Source organism: Gossypium raimondii, chromosome 12 (genome assembly GCF_025698545.1).
Source record: "Gossypium raimondii isolate GPD5lz chromosome 12, ASM2569854v1, whole genome shotgun sequence".
NCBI lineage: Eukaryota > Viridiplantae > Streptophyta > Magnoliopsida > Malvales > Malvaceae > Gossypium > Gossypium raimondii.
In genome coordinates, this window is record NC_068576.1 from 56,924,776 (window position 1) to 56,945,329 (window position 20,554).

The 20,554-nt window shown below is 31.2% G+C and overlaps 2 protein-coding genes and 1 long non-coding RNA gene across 4 annotated transcripts; 1 reads left to right on the forward strand and 2 right to left on the reverse strand.

Annotated features, from left to right (window-relative positions):
- The first annotated feature begins 5,621 nt into the window (after positions 1–5,621).
- On the forward strand, positions 5,622–7,913 carry LOC105765646 (hypothetical protein). The gene is made up of 2 exons (XM_012584849.2): positions 5,622–6,104; positions 6,712–7,913. Exons 1-2 carry the CDS (start codon positions 5,660–5,662, stop codon positions 7,872–7,874), a joined length of 1,608 nt encoding a protein of 535 aa, XP_012440303.1. The 5' UTR covers positions 5,622–5,659; the 3' UTR covers positions 7,875–7,913.
- A 1,106-nt stretch (positions 7,914–9,019) lies between these two features.
- LOC105765647 (WAT1-related protein At3g18200) lies at positions 9,020–11,213 on the reverse strand. The gene is made up of 7 exons (XM_012584850.2): positions 11,010–11,213; positions 10,861–10,923; positions 10,646–10,762; positions 10,343–10,544; positions 9,746–9,904; positions 9,492–9,643; positions 9,020–9,400 (listed from the first exon to the last, which is right to left on the reverse strand). Exons 1-7 carry the CDS (start codon positions 11,201–11,203, stop codon positions 9,232–9,234), a joined length of 1,056 nt encoding a protein of 351 aa, XP_012440304.1. The 5' UTR covers positions 11,204–11,213; the 3' UTR covers positions 9,020–9,231.
- Positions 11,214–18,472: 7,259 nt separating this feature from the next.
- LOC128035328 (uncharacterized) lies at positions 18,473–20,023 on the reverse strand. 2 transcript variants are annotated; one of them, XR_008191717.1, is made up of 2 exons: positions 19,946–20,023; positions 18,473–19,490 (listed from the first exon to the last, which is right to left on the reverse strand). It is a non-coding gene; the product is annotated as an uncharacterized LOC128035328 (long non-coding RNA). The 2 variants fall into 2 exon arrangements; XR_008191716.1 differs by lacking the exon at positions 19,946–20,023 and adding an exon at positions 19,820–19,890.
- Between the last annotated feature and the right edge of the window lie 531 nt (positions 20,024–20,554).

Genomic DNA, 20,554 nt, shown 5'->3' on the forward strand with positions numbered 1-20,554 from the left:
CGTTGTTGTTTGCAATCATGATCTCACTTTTGGCAAACCCCTATCTTCCTTTTACACTTGTTCTTTTCCACCTTCCCACCTATTATTATTATTATTTTCATAGTTATCAATATCAAGGTAAATATTTTTTAAATTAAATAACAGGTGCGATCGATTTGTTGGTCCGCCAATTTGAATTTTAAATGTTTTTAAATTTTTTCATATATACACACGTGGATATATATAAGTATTCATGTGCAGGAATTAATTTTAAAATGATTAGTTGTTTTTTTTGGCAGAAATAAAAATGGATATAAACAGAAATGATGGAAACAGCCTGAAATGCAATTTGGATATAAATGAATGGTAAAAGCAGTCACTACATACATAGATAATGATTAGGCATGCTCATTGCATTTCCTATTCTGCAAATCTACACCCAACCACACCTGCCTTTATTAATAATAATGACCCACGAGAATTATAATGCATTTTTGTAAGTAAAAAGCATTATCAAAATTTTGTATTTTGATATCAATGCCTAGAATGTAATTATAATTCCATTTTAAATTTAAATATAGTAAAAAAGTAATTACAAAACTTGAGACATATGTGAACTTAATTATTTGGAAGAGTGAGGCCCTAGCTATAAATTATGATTGATTATTATTCCTAAAAACCTTACTATTGATGGTCCCCAAGGCAAAGGATTATTTTGCAATTAAATTCAATCTTGTAATTGAAGCATCCCAATGATCAGGGAATGCAATTGTAGCCCAAATTTCTAAATTGGTTGTAAAAAATTTAATGCTATTAGTTGGGGGTAGTTTGTACTTTATCCGCCCTAAAAAAAAATTACAATAGATATATATTTCTTGTGAATAAGTTTATTCTTAAAATTTCAAGTGATTTTGATTTTAAATCAAGTCATTTTGAATTCTTATCATTTTATGTTTAGAACATTTTGGTTCGGATTAGTTTTGAGTTTGAACCAATTTAGATTTGAGTCTGACAGATTTATATTGTTAATTTTTTATAATCCAATCAAGTTCTGTCATGTTTAAAAAATTAATTAATCCCTCCACGTCATCATTTTTTCACATCAACTGGTTCTCTGTCATTATTTTTTTAATGTTAGGTGCCACGTTAGCACTTAACCGCTCGCCAAGGACTTCGATAGAAAAATAAATTTAAAGATTCAATTGGGTACCAATCATGATTTAGAGGAAACAATTTATTGCACTTTTTGAGGAACAGCTTAATTAAAATTTTAATTATTTTGAGAGGAATTATTTGGCATTTTAGCCGATGAAAATAAACTATGTATTTAAAGAACTCTAGTGATAACGTGTTTCATAACCTAAAACAATGACTTTAAAAGTTGTATCAAGCCCATTAATAGCTTTTAAGTCACTACACTTGAAAACCCCCTTTTTGTTGATAAAATTAGGTCCAAAATTTCATCTACTTTGCAATTCATTTCATTGATACATTTTAATTATAGCCCCCCACAGTTCAATTTACTTATATTCTTCTCATTTCGCATAATGCCCTTATCTACCATAATCTCTTTCATGCTAAACATAGAAGCTGCTAAAGTTCCGATTTGTTTGAGCATGAAGAGGTACATGAAGAGGAAAAAGTACCACAAGCTTAAACGAGTTGCCTCCACTAGGGGTACTAGCCGCCACGGTGATGACGAAAATGAGACGGTTTTGATGTTGGGGGAGCGTCGTCGGAAGGGGATGATCAAAGGCAAAGTGAAGGTGCCATTGAGGAAATGGAGAGATGCATATGTGGAGACTATGCTTAGTTTTGCTGGCCATGTTGCACAGCTCAACAATGGTAATGTTTATTTGTTAAGAGGATTCCAAATGCCTGAATGCTAATTCCCAAGGTTTTGGAGATTATTAGTACCTAGCAATGTGAATCAAATTTTAAATACGTGTGTATTTAAGTCATATACAATTTGGATATGACGTGTTAAGAAAAACAACTCTAATAAATTTGTTTATGTTATCTATTTTTTAACATGTTAGAATCAAGTTGTTCATGCAATAGGTACGCGTGTTCATAATTTGATTTATGTGTTTTAAATATGTTTCACGTGATGCTCCCTGATATAATATTAGTACGGTTTGAAGTTTAAGAATCAATCTGAAACATGTGTGATAATTTAATGACATTTGATGAAATTAACCCTAATTCTTTATAGTAGCTGATAGCAACTTTCTAAATTTCGTTTTAGAACTAAGTATTTTCATGTGAAGACTTTATCATAAACCACTGCATGTGATTCCAATAAAAGGCCTACTAATAGAGTGTGTTGGGTCAAGCCTAGTTGGATTAGCATGTAGTGTTGTTTAAAGTTTGACTCCATAAATTCAACATCAACTTCAATCACTAATTCAAAATATTAATCTTTAATATATTGTTTTTGGGTCAAAATTTTAGGTGAAAATTAAATTATAAATTTTTGAGATGTCAAAATTCGTAAATATATATATTTTTTATAATTTCATTATTTCTGAAGGGACTAAACATAATTTCTTTTATTTTTAAGAGGTCAAAGCGTAATTTATAATTTGATTATATTTGAGGGAGGGGTGCTTGCCCCTTGTATTCACCATTGCTTTGGGTTTTTGAACATTTAGGTTTGAATTTCATTATGTGTATAATGTGTGAGTTTTCAGTCTCATCGCATACATATGCCATGCATGTATGAGTTTTGTCTAGATTCTTTATTGTTTTATATCTTATATTGATTTAATTCATCCTTATAGTTGTATGAATATATATCTCTATTTTTGAAAGGAATATTTTTATATATTTTATTAAATTTTCATTTTCATCCAACAATAATCTCTCTGAGTAATTAAATACATGTATGTATATAATCTTAGCTCAAATTACTTTTTTATCCATTAATATTAAATACATATTTAATTACTATTCACAAATTAATTATCGTATTTAATGGGTGAGTTTACATAAATCATATATTTAATAAATGAAAAAAAGTAACGGATGGATTTTAACCCAAGCTTAAGTTATTTGTTTAACAATTACAATATGGAGAGGTGATTTTCATACCAAATTTTGATGTGATAGTTGTTTTCATGTTCCTTTTATTGTTATTTCTAACACTATCACGTATAATGCAATTACGAGACGTAATTTTAATCAAAATAATTTACAAACTTTGAATTGGCCTGGCACATTAATACTTCTAATTACAATTAAACTCTACATTTATCTAAAGTTTCATAACATTTTATAAGACGCAAGTCTCTCATCAGAAAAAAAATAAAAGCTGAATTGGTAAAAAAAGAAACAGTTGATCCATAACATCCCCAACAAGAATTGTCGCTCATTGCGAGAGGCTCTATTATCTACACAGCTACAATCAAAATATCCAACATTATTCTTGACCTCAAATTCTATCCAAAAACTATAATCATTCCGGACTTAAAAATCAATGTTATTCTTCGACGATAAACTAATTATTCGCATGGGTACAATAATCATGAAATGTAGAAATATAAAAATATATAAAAATCATATATAAAGGAAGAGGATATAAGTCAAAACTAATAATATTAAACTAATTTCTCCTCTCATATTATATTACAAAATTATCTTAATTTGTAACCTTTATTTTAAAAATTCATATGATTATATTTTTTAACATATAGCATATAATACAGTCCATATTTGACTTTACTTGTTGAAATATTCCCCAATGGGTATTAAATTTGCCACGAGACATAAAAATCCGATGAAATTTATTTATGTTAAGATGAATTCAATTAAGCAACAAGTAACAAAAAATAGCGGAATAAATTGAGAAATTAGACATACAAATTTAACGCGGAAAAACCCCTCCAAGGAGGATAAAAAAAAACTATGGGTAAATATAATTTTACTATAATGGCAAAAGAATAAAGAGTACAAAAGATGGAGATAAAAAATTAAACCCCGAAAAATCTAAAAACAAATAACCCTCAAAACGTAAACACAAAACAGTTTATTTAACATATATATGCCAAAATTATTATGAAAAGAGTATAAAAGAGAGAGAATAATAATAATAATAATTAATAATGAAATTATTTTAATGAAGGGATTTTAGGTAATACAAAATCCAAGGGTGGTTGTATTATTGTGAAAGCAATCCTTAACAACTCCTTTATTTTTATTTTTTCATCTAATTTAGCTAACCCTTAACTAATTAAAATTTTATTATATAATTAAATAAAAGACACGTATATATATTCTTCAACAAGAGACAGCAAAATTTTAATTCAAGCTTTCTCCTACTCCTTACATTCATCATGCATCCAACCATGACCAAAGTGACAGATTGTTAACATGTAATAAAAAAAAGAGATTGTTAACATGTCTTAATCTACCCTTAAAAAATTCAACATATTTGGTGTCTCTAAAATTTTGAAACTCTCCTACCTTAGAAAATTTTTATTATTTTTAGTTGGTTGGATGCCCTTCGATGTGCAGTCCATTGACTGGCTATAAGATCAACAACTAACAAAATAAAAAAATATATGGTAGTTTGAATATATCAGATTCCCAATTTGGTTTTTAACGTTTTCTTTAAGAATTGATTTCTAAATTATCTATTTTATTCTTTTGACAAAATAAAAAATAAAACTTTAAGGACTGACTTGAAATTTGAGATATAGTTTAGGAGCTATTTCACTAATAAAACCCTTTAACTTTAACAAGTTGGTATTGTTTCTAGGTTAAGCTAGAGCAGGATTGTCTTGTCGAAAAAGACTGTGTGGTGCACAACCATCTATCAAGGGGACATGAATATCCACATTTGGTAGGATTTTAGCCCAAGCCCTTAAATTGCATCAATGAGCAAGTATGCGACAATGCACGAACCTCTTAGTAGGTGGCGTCAAACGTGGATGCTAAAGTGAATTTAAGGGGGCAGGCACTCAAAATGAAAAATTTTCAATTTAGTCCTTAAATATGAAATTTTAAATTAATATATGGTAAAATTTTACTTTAGCCCCCATAAAAAATAATTTTTTTATTTAATCCCTTTAAAAATGATGAAATCATAAATTAATAAATGACAAAATTATATTTTAACTTCTAAAAAATTTATAATTTTATTTCAAACCCACTAAAAAAAATTTTAGATTCGCCTCTGGTTGAAGTCCTAGCATCAAGCGAGGATATCCACATCCCATTTGTAGGTAGGTAGTGCACCACGAATTGTCATTTTGGTAAGGTGCTTCCATCTTGTGAGCCTAGGCCTCTTGCATCTTCTTCAGGCACTTGGGCTCTCATTAGAGTTAAGAGACAATATCTCAACTCGACACAAAGACAATATTAATCTGTAAAAGGATAATATTTTGAAGACTTCTCCAAAAAGAATCTACCCCTCAATAGTACTCTGCTCATATATACAAACTCTCAAAATTACATTACAATATAGATTGTTTGTCTCACTATAGAAATATAACCAAAAAAATATCGTGGGGAGCAATAATTCCCCAAAAGAATCCTCCATTATTGTCCTTCAAAATATAGTATCCCCAACCTTTGATTCGCCGCCTTTTGAAAATGTCTTCACATCCCTTCCTTTCATCTTCATATCCATATATATATAAAAGTTGAACGCAGTTAAAGTTTGCAGAGTGGAAAAAAAATGGGTGAGAAAATTAGGTACGATACAATATTTGCTAGAAGCTTTAGTCGATATGACCAGAAAAAGTTAGGATATGGAGCATTTCTAGCTTGTTTTCTTATTGCATTGAGCTTCTCCACTGTCTTCAAGCCTTATTTGGGTCCTTTAACTGTAAATAAGAGACTATCAATCAATGATGGTTTGAAGATGGTAAGGGCCAATGATACAATCAGCTCTAATGCAACATTTTTTAGTAATGTTGTAATTAGCTTTAATGCCACCGTTGAAATGGTTAGTGACGGTTCGAGTAATATGAGTTCAACGTCGAGAAATTACACGATCGGTTCCAGTACGAGCAGTTCTAAGACGTTGGGATTCAATTACACTAATGGTGTAATACGGAATGATACAAGGTTGATGCCAGTGTTAGAGATCAACAATGGAAGCAGTTCTCAACAAGGACAGGGTAAGTGTATGTTTTGTGGATGTGTTGAGGGTGAGTCAACTCTTTCAGGAGAAGTTTTTGAAGTGTTGATTGTTGGATAGTCAATCAGTCCCTCAACAATCGAAAGTATTGTCTCTGTCTTGGAGTTTTGTCCCTAACCTTCACGGAGAGCCGTGTATGATTCACGGAAGGGGTGTCTCGATTGATGGAGATATTAGTATAGAGCGTGTGAATAATTATTGAGCTACTTGAGAGTAAGGTGACTCGAACCACTAACCTAAGTGGTAGGCCAAGCCTCAGGTTGATGGTTCAAGTTGACCTGTACTCAATGGACTTCATTATTATTCACACACCGTATATTAACACTTCTCCCAAACCTTTCAAGTCATATTTCTACCAACTGAGGTACTCCCCTCCGTGGCTTTCCACGGTGGCTGGGGATAACACCTCAACATGAAGACAATACTTTCAGTTGTTGAAAGACCGGTCGACTGTTCAATTGAGAAGAGTTCGAAGACTTCTCCCGAAATAGTCAACCCACGCTCAACAAAATTTAAAACCCATGTTGAAAACTTAGGATTGTTAGTGATTCTGACAAATATTTTTTTTTTTAATTTTGATTGATTAGGTGGCGTACCAGAGAAAATAATAGAGCCAATTTGCAATATTGAAGGAAGAACAGAGTTTTGTGAGATGAATGGAGATATAAGGATCAATGGGAAATCCTCTACGGTTTTGCAAGTTGGTATGATGACTGAAAATAGTTCATGGATTATCGGTCCGTATGCTCGAAAAGGAGATCGCGAGGCTTTGAGTCATGTAACAAAATGGAGGGTGAAAACCGGGGTAAAGGATGGTGACAACGGAGTGCATCAATGCAATCGGTACCATGGAGTTCCGGCTGTTGTTTTTTCGCTTGGCGGATATGCGGGGAACAATTTCCATGACTACACCGATATCATTATTCCTCTTTATCTAACATCTCGACGGTTTAACGGAGAAGTGAAGTTTCTTATCACCAACAAGAACCCATGGTGGATCAACAAGTTCAAGACCATACTACGAAATCTTTCCCATTACGACCCAATCGACATTGATAATGAACAACAAGTCCATTGTTTCCCAACCGTGATCATCGGCCTAAAACGCGACCCTAAAGAACTAACCATCGATCCATCGAGATCACCTCATTCCATGAAAGAATTTCGACAATTCCTTAGAACAACGTACTCATTGAAAAAAACCACCGCTGTAAAACTAACCAACAACAATCGAAAAAAACGACCTCGTCTCCTCATCCTTTCAAGGAAAAAAACACGAGCCTTCACCAACACAAAAGCAATCGCGACAATGGCAAGAACCTTAGGCTACAAGGTAACCATCGCAGAGACCGATTCAAACGTAGCAAAAGTAGCTGAAACCATAAACGCTTGTGATGTAATGATGGGTGTCCACGGTGCTGGGTTAACCAACATGGTTTTTCTCCCAAGCAACGCAATCTTAATCCAAATCGTACCCATCGGTGGGTTCGAATGGTTAGCACGAACCGATTTCGAAGAACCATCGAAGGGCATGAACTTAAGGTATTTGGAATATAAAATTAAAACAGAAGAGAGTACATTGATTCAACAATATCCACCCTACCATGAAGTTATAAGGAATCCAGGTGCAATTGCAAAACAGGGTTGGGATGCATTTAAGGCAGTGTATTTACAGCAACAAAATGTGAAGCTTGATATACATAGATTTAGACCCATTTTGTCAAGAGCTATTGAGCTTTTACATGAGTAAGTTATTATAAACTATATTCAATCATTTTTCTTCAATGTATAGTGATTAAAGAAGTGTAAAGAGTGAAATAGAATCATATATATTTTTTATTGGGGATAAATTTTTTTTGTTTTTTAAATAAACATTTGTATTATCAAAAACCCAGTCTTAAAAAAGAAATTCATCATTCATTTGGGGTCTAATGTTGATATTTGGGCTCAATAATTTGTTTGGGTTAATTTTCAAAATCATGAAAACGTGAAGCCCATTGGTGATTTAATTTTTTGGATAAACTACACTAGTAGTCACCTAACTATTAGTAAATTTTGTTTTTGATAATCAAATTATGAAAAGTTACAAAATGGTCATCCAACTATTCAATTTTATTTAATTTTTTGTCACAAGCTAATTAACGATGACAACTTTTAAATTGACATAATAGTAACTTTAACCCTCAACATTGAGTTTACAGATATAAATGAAAAAGGTCATTTAGGGTATGCCTGGGTGAATCGGGCTTGAACTCAAGCCTGAATTCTTTTTTTAGAATGGACCTTGACCTTATCCATAAACACTTATACTTCCAAATCTCAATAATTTTTTGTTTTTAAATGGTAAATCCATCAATGAAGCCTTAGTTGTGTTGACAAGATTGAGGTTTTAAGGCCAATTAGATTCAAGTCCCACCCTATGAGCATTATTTATGGACTAGCTAGTTAATTGAGCCAACTATTTGAGCTCGAAATATTAGTCTTGGCTCAATTAGCTACCTAGCCCATATATATTGTTCAAAGGGGTGAGACTCAAATCTACTTTAGTCTTAAAACCTCAATCTTGTTAATACAATTACAGCAACATTGATGGATTTACCCTCCGGCGTAAAAGCAAAAAATTATTGAGATTTAAAAATAGAGATGTTAATGGGTCAAATGAATACCCATTTTAAAAGAAAAAATTAGACCCAAGCTCAAGCTTGATGGACTGAAAGTTTAAAGCACATATTTCAATTAGGCCAAACTTCAGCAATTATACGGTGTCAAGTACATTACTCCTTCGCTTTCCAACAATAACATCAAATTTTACCATATGAAAGTGGCTAAATTTTAGCCTCTAAAGTTGCCATTCCTTGGGAGCAAACACATTTTCATATGGTATACACAGGGAAATAAATTCAACTAAAAGCAAATAAAGATTTGCTTATACACTATGTAGAATGTTTAAAATGCTGAAATTTGTAGCAGTTTTGCCCTATACAAAAGCCATTGTCAACAAGCACTTGGCTCAATAGTAAGGTTGACAGACTAGGAACTTTGAGATCACATGTTCGAATATCATAGATTCATCGCCATGTTTGAGTCCCATGCTTTCCTCGATACATTTATGATTTATTTCTTTCATCTTGTATATGATCTCCAATTTCAGGGTCAATAAGAAGATGTTGCTTCAATGTGTCTTCATCAATGGCTATATTTCCAATTTTTTTCTCCTCAGTTTTACCCCATAGTACCAAATAAAGGCCTACCACTATCAGAACTGCACCAAATACACTACAAGGACCAAAAAAAGAATATATAAGTGAAAAATATGCCATGATCAATGCATAGCTAACTTAGCTAGTTCCCTTTTTTTTTTTCATACCATCCAGAGTATAATTTGTCGCCGAGGATTACGAACGCCATGATCGCGACTAAAAGCATCTGTAACGGCTGGAAGATGGCAACAAAAACAGGGCCAACTTTGTGGATACACCATGTCTGAAGAGAAAACACTATACCAGATGCCACTATTCCCTGACAAAACACACACACACATACAATAACATTACGTGAAACAGAAGATATTTATGTATATGTTTCAGATCACGCAAAACACTGGGAAATACATGTACATACAGCATATAGAATAGTGAAAAGCTCTTCCATTGATTGGATTTTCCAATTATTGAAATCTGTTTCCACAAATGCTGCTATAACCAGGAACTGGATTAGTCCAAAAAAGCATGTGAATGAAGTGAGTGTGAGTTTTGCTGGATACTTCTTCAATACAGGTGCCTGCAATTCAACAAGGAAAACCTGCCAACTTCAATGATCATATACTACATATATATATGTGTGTGTGTGAGAGAGTTAAATCAGGTCTGAACTAGGCAACTGTTCCTACATTGGGGCTTGAACTTTTTTTGTTCAGGTTAGTCCCTGAACTTGACAATTGTTCCCATATTGGGGCCTAAACTTGACAATTGTTCCCACATTGTGGCCTGAACTATAAGGTTTTCAAGGAAATATCATGAACTGACTTGGAAAAAGAAAAAGTTCAAACTCCAATGTGAGAACAATTGCTAAGTTCAAGGCCAAACTTGGACAAAAAAAAAGTTTAGGCCTCAGGTGAGAATAGTTGCCAAGTTCAGGCCTTAAAAAATGATTTAACCCTATATATGTGTATATATATATATCATGCATGTATAGATGGATTGTATAGACGACTATAACCTGAAAAACCAACCAACCAGCCCAGGATAAGCAGTGGCCGAGGAGGTAAATGCATCCCAAAGTCCAATTCTGCATATTGTTTGATTGGTGTAATAGAATGGGACCTTTATAGAGAGTAATTACAGTGGCACCTCCTACACTTACAATGGTTCCCAACACTTTAGCCAATCCATCTTTTCTTGCAATATTTATTTGCTCAAGTCTGCAAAAAAAGAAAAAAAAAAAAAAGAAACAAGAAAAAAACATTACCATTGTTCTTATGAGACCATACATATATACATACATACATACATACATACATACCTTAGAGCTGAAGCCGCAAGAAAAGTAATTGCAGGAACTGAGTTTTGCATTGCTGAAGCCAATGTTGGAGATGCATAATATAAACCCAAAATGTAAAATCCCTGGTTTGCTGTTATTCTGAAGTAACATAGACTATATAAACATATATACATATATATAATAAGCTCATAAACAATGAAGAGCGCCTATTATGGTAGCTAGTGTTTTCATCTTACCCCAGTAATGCCAAAAGGAAGAACTGAACCAGCAATGAAAAAGTAAGGGGTGGTCTTTCTTTCCTGAAAGTAATTAATTGATGAACATTAAATACTGTACTATTGTGAACTATTCAATAAGCAAAAAAGTTTATATAACAAGGGCTTACTTTTCCAAGAAATAAGCAAAGGGACTCAACAAAAGCAAAGCAATGATATTTCTATAAACAGGATAAACTACTTTGCTAACACCAATATTAAGTGCAACCCTTGACACAATATGGAACCCTGAAAAGCATAATTGCAATGTAACTAATGCTAGAACAAGTTTCATTTTGTATGAAACAGTACTATTTTTCCCCATTATTGCCTGCTTATCACTTTGGTTGAGGCAGTATCACAAATACATGGTTGGCATATGCTTTTATAAACAAAACCATGGGGAAGAACCATTTTTTTTTTCTAAAAGCACATGCAAAAATAATCATGGCAGTGGAAGGACATTTCAATCATCTGGTCTTAAACTTCAACATGGATTTTATTTTCCATTTTGACTTTAATAATTATATAGGCAATTTGATACTTATACTTTTTTCCACTTTTATCCTTAAATTTGGTAATTAGATTCATTTTTGTCCCTAAATTTAAATTCTATCAAGATTTGATGATGTGATTAGCATTACTGAAACAAAATTGGATTGAAAGTAATGGTCCGAATAAAGGGTTGAACTAATTAATTCAAAAACTGCTTGAAATTGGAAAATCGATAATTGAACATGTTGAACGAGACTAATAATTTATTTTTGTTTTTTTATATTTTATAAATTTGTAATTATTATTGATCTGACAATTGAACCGATTAAACAGGTTGAATGAAGAACTAGTGGTTTGACTTATTTAACCACCAGTCTGGTTATTAAAACACTGAATGCGACACTCTGAGATCATACCATTATCACCTGAAAATTTATATATATATATATATATATATATTAATTTTTCAAGTTTAAAGACCAAAATGGATTTAATTGTTAAGTTCAAGAGCTAAAGTTACCCAAAAAAAAAAATACAAGTACCAAAATAAACTTAATTATCAAATTCAGGGATCAAAAATTATATTATCCTAATTATATAATTTCAATTTTCTTGGGGAGACAAAGAGGAGATTTAGCATGTTGGACAGATATTAGGGAAATTTTGTTTCACATTTGATTTCATGTTTGGTATAACTTCTGCAAAAAAGAAAGAACATGTTTGTTCTCATCTCAATTATTGAAAAACTGTAATTGAAATTGATTTACTTTTTTTCTTATTTTTGATTGGCCACATTGAAGAAACATAGAAACAAACAAAGCTTGAAGAAGATTCATGTATGTGTGTATCTATATTTTTGCTCGAAAAAGATAAACCAGAAAATTTTTTAGTTAAAGAGAGGAAAAATCTAAGATGAGATTCATGAACCTATTTATTGAGAACCAGTGGGAATATTCTTGCCCTTTCAATTTATATATATAAGATGTAATCATTTGTGGAACATGGTGTTGTCCAAAATGGTTCATCATTGGCCTTGACAGAGATGCTGCTGTGTTGAAGAAAAAGAGTTGGGAGAAATTTTGGAGACATGTTTTTATTGTATAAATTATCATTTGAAGATCTCAGCACAAGTGGGGGTGAGATACTACTGAGTTTATTACCAACTTTATTACAACATGGGTTAAATGTCCATTGACTTAAAAAAGACCAAATATACTTAAGAATACACTTGTGGGATTTAGCTGTATTCCTTGATTATTACAATAGGTGAACAAAACCATTACATGTAGAAGAAGAACCTTCCAGGTTTTCTAGTAAGTTGCCGATAGTGTTTTTATTCATTTTACTGTCTGAATTTAACATTTTTCAGATCAAAATCTTTCAATAATGTTAACTTTAAATTTTAAATTTATTTTAAATATCGAAGAAAAGAACCCATCAGTTATTATTTTAAATTGCAATTTCCAGCTATGCTTTTGTTGCAAAAGTTGTAAAAGGAAATTTTGGATATATATGCACATTAAATAAATCAGTAACATGAGATTTGAATTTATGGTTTAGGGAGTAAATTTTTAAGCTTGAATTATAATAATTTACTTAAATTTGACTTGTTAAAGTTTTAAAATTTTCGACATTTTAACTTTCTTAAATTAAAATTAAAATATTAATGACATAAATCAAATGAGTCAAATTAAATAATTCCATCGATTTTAAAATAAGTAAAAGCATTAAAATATTAATGACATAAATCAAATGAGTCAAATTAAATAATTCCATCGATTTCAAAATAAGTAAAAGCTAACGTTTTGATCACTTAACTTTAAAATGTTACAAAATAATCATTAAATTATTCAAAAGTTTTTATTTAAATCATTAGTTGTTAAGTTTTTTTTTTTTATAAAAAAATCTGGCTAGTGAGTTCCAAGTGGTATTCAACGACTGATACGCTGGATCAATACCCATCGATGAGTAGAAGAACATAACTTAGATCCAAATCAATCTAACGATCAATGTTGGGGATCGGAAAAGAAAGTTGTTTAAATTTTGGGCTGGAGATTCGTAACATTTAAAATTGTTTATAAGGAAAAAAATAAATTGTAGAAGAGAAGGGCAATGGGAGCTTTCAATTGGTGTAAGCAGTGCAAACAAATAAGGTTATACAATCGCGACTTTAACAATCCAATGACTTAAATGAAAACTTTCAAATAATTTAATGATAATTTGGTAACTTTTTGAAATTGAGTAAACAAAATATAAACTTACTAATAATTTAGTGACCTTAAATGTAATTTACTCAAAAATTTTAACAAGTCAGGCCCAAAAGAATTCATTTGAAAATATTGCAGCCAAATTAGTCCAAAACATGTGAAAAATGATGCTTGGGATTTAAGATCCAAGTAAAATTTATTTATATATTTATAATTAAAAAATTTAAATATCTACCAAGTTATCTTTACTCGTGTAATTCTAATTTATTCAAAAGCTGTAAAATTATATAGTGTTTGATTATATAAAATGGATATAATTTGTGGCTCACTCTATTATTTTTTCTTTATTAATATTCAATGTGTCGAAATCATTTTTAAATTTTGAAAAATGGAGATCGACTTTTGAAAATAAAATGGGAATGGGAGTCGCCACTGATCTTTTATTGAGGTGTGATCGGTTCACCATTAAAAAATGATTTTAGGTCTGCGAATTTTGAGAAAACAGGTTCGGGAGTCGGTTACGTACGAGGAAGGGTTAGCACCCTCGTGACGCCCAAAATTGGTACCGAATTGATTGTTTAATGTCTTAATGTCGAAATTTTGAAAAGATTTTAAAATACAATCCTTTTATCTTGAATAAAATGGATTGAATGATAAGGCTCACTTATTTCAAAGGAATAAATTGCCACACTCAATAAGTTAGAGTGCAACATTTCAAATCCTCAAAATTAAGTTTATCTTTTGACTTTTAAAAACTATGCATTTTGAGAAGTATATTTGATTATTTGGATCAAATGAGAAAATCAAAACCCAGTAAGTTAGGGTTTGATTTCCTCGAAATTCCTAAACACCAAATATTGCCTTTATTTTTTTTTTTAAATCGAGATACAAAATGTCATATCCAGTAAGTTAGGATCCAACATTTTGAAATCTTAAAAATTTTATTTTTAAAAGTGGTATGGTTTCGATAAAATGTACACTTGATTACCTAAATTCATCGAGAAGAATTGAAGCCCAGTAAGTTAGGGCACAATTCTCTCAAGAACTTATGAACACCAAGCCTTTTTAGGAAATATGAAATAAAATGATCATAGTGCTTTAATAAAATACAACTCTTACAAAGGAAACACGATTGAATAACAATATATAATGTAAAATATACAATTCAGTAATCTAAATAAAAACGAGGGATAATAAACAATGGATGAATTCAAACAAAATGGCTACAACAATTCTTATCATGTTATGCAAATACCAGTCCTAATTGCCAAATATCAAATGAATTAAATACCACAACATTTATTAATAACAACATTTATAAGCTAAAATATTCATACATGAACTCAAAATGGACGTGAAACAATATGATACAACATTGGATAATAGTATTTAAAATAGATTTGAAACAAATAATATATTTATTAATTTACCCTAAATAATGCCTATAAAATAACCATGTAAAAGTCTCAATACATATATAATTTAAAATAAGTAATCACCTAAATAGGTTTTGAAAGAAGTAAATTATGAATGAAATCGACTTAACATACATATATAGATATAAAATACTTGAAATTTATAATCATAATAATATCAAACATCAAAACAAAAAAAATATTTTTAAAATAATTTAATAACACATATAATGGCATTTAAAATGTTATATAAAAAAATAAGTTATAACACAAAATAAATTATTAAAATATGTACAAAGTATATCAAATTATTATGAAAGCATTTTTTATATATATAGACGATTTAAACATATAATGATATAGGGTTTGAAAATAAAATGATAAATTTTAAAACAATGTATGATAAACTCAAAACATGTTAATAATAATTTGAAATAACAATATGTTGCATCTTAAAATTATATTAAATAATAAATTTGAAAACAATGTTAATCCTAATATTTAAAATTTACCATAAATAAACATATTAAAATAGATACTAAGCTAATTTTAAACCAAAAATCATATTTATAAAATTAAATGAATATTATGATTAATAAGAATAAAAATTTTAAAAAAAGAAATAATTAAACCGAAATTACAGCATTTAAAACACTAAATTTACAATCAATCGAAATCCTGAGGACTAAAGCAACAATTAAAAGCATAAGTTCAAGAATTCAAATCGAAAACGTCGTCGTTTGACCATGAACCAAATTGAAACCAGAATAAACTATATAGTATACATCGAAAACTATAGAAAGCCAGATTAGAATGATATAAAACAAAGGAGGACTAGTTGCGCAAATAAACCAGAAAAGGCGGACGCGGATCCTTCCCGTGTCGAGCCACCGCTGGTCGTCAGTTATTTAAGCCAAAATTTCTGATAACCCTCATTTCAGCCACCCCTTTTTTTAAAAAAAAATTCAAAATAAAAAAAAACCTTTCTTCTTCCCTAAACAATCCGGCTTTTAGGGTCTCCTCAACGCAGCCATAGCGCCACCTTGAACGGTGGCCAGCGTTGCGCAAAAGGGGCGTTCCAGTCCCTGTTTCAAGACCCGATCAAAGACCAGATTCATTTGGTGCAAGGATCGAGAGGAAGAACCCCCTAACTCTACCTTTCGGGGCTGATTTCACCGATGGGCAAATCCCGACTGCGGCGCAACCGAATGATGAATCGAGTAAATCCTCCCCCATTTCTTGTGTGTATATGTATGATTAAAAATGAACGAACAGAAAAGAAAAACCGAAAGTAAAAAAAAAAGCGAAAGATGCAGAAAAAAAGAAAATCAATCACCTTCTTTCAATTTTTTTTATTTAGTATGTGTGTATTAAAAAAGGGGAAAAGAGCCCTCTTTTACAGATTCAAAAACGGCTTTATATAGCCGGATCCAGAAAAAAAAAATCCAAATACATCCCTTTTTTCTCTCTGCCCTTTCTGCTATTGTTGTCTGCTATTTTTTGTCCGCATTTCCTTATTTGCTTGCGCTCTTTGTGTGTTGTTGGTTTTCTGCAAGTGTACGGAGGTCGTACGGTGACGTGGAGGGCAATGCACGTGCTAGGGAAGGTCCTGGTGGCTGCGGTGCTGGAGGCTCGCGTGCGGGGAAGCGGCGCTGGGAGCTTCTAGGGTTCCCAGCTTCTGATTTTGCGTTGGGCCGCTTCGGTTTTGGGCTAGGGGTATTCGAGTTTGGTTTTGGGTTGGTAATTTAGGTTTGAGCCATATCGATTTGGTCTGTATGATTATGGACTGCTGGACTTTTAATAGTTTTGTTTTTATTGTTATTAAAAAAAATGGGCCGGGCAAATATTGGGTCTTACACAATGCATATTTAATCATCATTCATAAGTTAATTTTTACATTTAACAGATGGATCCTACATGAATCCTACACATTTGAATGGTGATGATTATTATATTGGATAGGGATATATAGTGTAGATCTGTTCATGGGTCGAGCTACCCGGCTAGGCCCGAAAAATAGACTTGGATAAAAAATTAGTCCCGTTTAAAATATGAATTGGGCTCGGACTTGAACATTTAAGGCCTAAGCTTGGCCCGAGCCTTTTTAAGTTTATAATAATTTTTATATATTATGTAATTTATAACACATTAAAAGAATAAACCTATACTAATTATATAATATTACTCTAATTAAATATTAAAATAATGTTAAAATAATATAATATAAATTTTAAAAAAATAAAAATAATATGGGTGGGCCTAAAATGGGCTTGGATTAGTCTTTTGCAAATATGGGCGAGACTGGGTAAAATTTTAGACCCATATTTCGGGTTGGGTTGGGCTAAGCTTGGGCACGAATAAAGTATGGTAATATCATGCTTAGGCCTAGCTCGACTCGACCCATGAACACCTCTAGGATAATTTAGCCAAGTAAATTTGGCTTTATATTTTCTTTTTCTTTTTTTAGATTTTTATGAATTTTTAATTATTTATTTAATTACTGTTGGTCTGATGGCCAAACCGATCGAATTGAGAACTAATGGTCTAACTTGTTCAACAATTGGTTCGGTTATTAAAATACTAAATATGACACTTTGATATTGTACCACATCATCATCTATTTCTTTTTCTTTTTAAACTTAAGAGTGTCACATCATTAAACTTTCAGATTTTTTATATTTAGGGATCAAAATAGACATAATTGTCAAGTTCGGGGTCAAAATTACATTATCCTCATTTTTTTTTTTTGCGGTCACAATGAACTTAAATGAATAACAATTTTAAGTTTAAGAGTCAAAATAAATAAAAATTTAGAAACCAAAGTAAACTTCTTTACTAAATTTAGAGGTCAAAATTATATTATCCTTTTAAATATTAATGGATCAAACCTTGTTATCCTCCTATTAAAAATCAATCTAAGTAACTTCAAAAATTTGATTTTGTGTTATTTTATACGTGAAATTTTATTTGATTCAATTTTCACGACTCATTGACAATATTATACGTTACTTGCACAAACAACTATATTAATCCAATATATATTCATTTCCTCAAATGTGTATAGTTGAATTAAAATTAAAGTTTCATCTATACATGTGAATTATGATTCAAGCTTCATATATATATAATTGCACCAAATTAAATTTTATATATCAATTTCCACATTAGACCAAAGTTCATGTATAAATTTAATATTTATCCCTTTTATTTCCTAAAACCTTTTAGATCTGTTAATTCTATTTTTATAATGAAAAATAAATCTCTGTTAATCCTTTTTTTTTTTTCAAGTTGTTTAGCATTTTCCTCAAATTTTCATATCTTCTTGTGTACCCTAGGAAAGGGGTAAGGAAAAAAAAGGAGCTTTCAAGTGTTAGCTGTGGGGGCGAGATTATAAATACATTCAGTTTGGATGGGATATGGGACTTAATTTTCAGCCATAACTATATCAATTGGTTATGGTGGTGGAGACCTATGAAGTGGGGAAAATATAGACAAAGATTATATATAATGAGATGAAATTGACAGTATAATATTATGCATTATCAAATGAACTAGATAACCGTCTATGATTCCAACAATTAGATGAAAAAAATATATATACAAGGTTGATCAGCTGACATCCTATGTATATATGCTGCAGCAACCAAGCTCCCATTCTCTCTGTATTGCAAACAAAAATAAAAATCGATAATTGTCATACCTACCTCTCGTGAGTCCGAATCACTACATAACTTAAATAGTCATTCTCTAAAGAGGACAACTCATACGTAATATGACAAAATTAACATTAATAAATTTATTAACTTATAAAAAGTCTGGAACTAATATGTAGGGAATACGCGGTATTACCTCTAAACAATCAAGAGAAAAAAACCCCCTTAAAGGCTATTAAGCAACAATAAAAAGGGTCAATATACCTTCTCCTCTAAGGTCTATCTTAATCCACCTTCGACTTTTCACTTTCCAAATGAACCGTTACAAATCATCGTAACTTTAATCATATTTCATAAGATGGACATGAAAAATACTAAAAAAAATTAATTAGCGTTAATGCAGTAATTGCAATTCCATTTCCAAGCTTGAACTTTCAAGGGAGCGGTGGTAGTACTGAACATGGATCAATAAAAGTCTTCTTCTACGGAGCCGAAAAATGAATATGTCGGCTATATTTATACATGTTATGCTCTATTATACCATGGATAAAAACATAGAATTTTCCACAAGCAAGTGGTACCCTTGGATAAGGGGAATCACTTTAATGGTAATATCTAACAAGCATATAAAAGCATAGCATCCGAATTATTTTGACAAAAACATCACCAAGACTTATCCTCAAATTTGTGCGTAAGCTACCTGTATACGGAAGTCAAAAAAGACAAGATAAACAAAATTATACCAATCGATGTTGATGTTGGAACCTAACATGAACTTACATATGTTGAAGATCAAATTACATGACGAAGACCATCATCAATCTCTTAGTCCTGTAATAAATCTGTAAATTGCAAAAAAAAAAAAGTAAACCACAAACAACAAAACCCATACATACACAGAAGAAATGTAATTCAACGGGTTTAGGGTTTAAAAGAGGGGCTATGAAAGGTGATGATGACAGAAGCATAGAGAGCACAAAGGAGTGGGATGCATGCACATAGGCAACACCATCATCTGTGCTCTCTATCTTCTGTCAACAACAATCACCAGTGCCTCCTCTTCAACCAACACCTCCCATATATACTATATAATATTATAATTATATATATGCTCCTTGAACTAATGTTTTCTCATCAAAAGAATCATTATAAAAAAGACCATAAATGTTACTTTAATAGGAAAATGTTCCCTAAAGAATGAAGTGAGAGAGTGAGAAAACATATAGGAAGTAGGGGGTGCTCTATAGGAGAAGAGACCCATAGGCCTCCCTATTTATAGGAAGAAAAAAGGGTTTACCCACTTAAAGATAATTGGATGTTTCTAGGAGTGTGTCTCTCCATTTGCTAATCCTTTCTCTTTCTATTTTACGGCTATAATGTTAAAACTTGTATCTCCTTTTCAAAATGCATCTTCCCTTGTTTCATTCTTTAAAATTCATTTAGGGTTAAATTATTATTTGGGTTTAAATTTAACAATTATTCTCACGCTAAGATTTAAATTTTTTTTGTTCAAGTTAAGTCCTACACTTTACAATTGTTTTCACATTGGAACCTGAATTTTAGGGTTTTCAAAGAAATATCAACAATTAACTTAAACAAGAGAAAAGTTTAGATCCCAATGAGAGGATAATTAACTTGAATAAAAGAAAATTTAGACTTCAATACGAGAATAATTGTCAAGTTCATAACTTACTTAAACTAAAAAAAGTTCAAGTACGAGAATAGTAATCAAATTTAAAGTGAAAGTAATTTAATTTAATTTTTTTACATTTTAAACCCATAACAATCCAAAGGGTACAAGTACCCCTTTTTTTTAGAGGGTTAGATATATGTACCGTGTGAATTAAAATTTGTGTTTCTTCTACAACTAAATTGAAAACAGATTTTTCGGTTTCAATGATCTTGT

Excerpts from the sequence above, each read along its gene's own strand:
- LOC105765647 (XM_012584850.2), bottom strand. The coding sequence starts at position 11,203 with ATGGGGAAAAATAGTACTGTTTCATACAAAATGAAACTTGTTCTAGCA. Across the intron at positions 10,763-10,860 it reads TTCCTTTTGGCATTACTGGG|AATAACAGCAAACCAGGGAT; the intron begins GTAAGATGAAAA and ends ATGTTACTTCAG. Across the intron at positions 9,401-9,491 it reads GACAAATTATACTCTGGATG|TGTATTTGGTGCAGTTCTGA; the intron begins GTATGAAAAAAA and ends TGGTCCTTGTAG.
- LOC105765646 (XM_012584849.2), top strand. The coding sequence starts at position 5,660 with ATGGGTGAGAAAATTAGGTACGATACAATATTTGCTAGAAGCTTTAGT. Across the intron at positions 6,105-6,711 it reads CAGTTCTCAACAAGGACAGG|GTGGCGTACCAGAGAAAATA; the intron begins GTAAGTGTATGT and ends TTGATTGATTAG.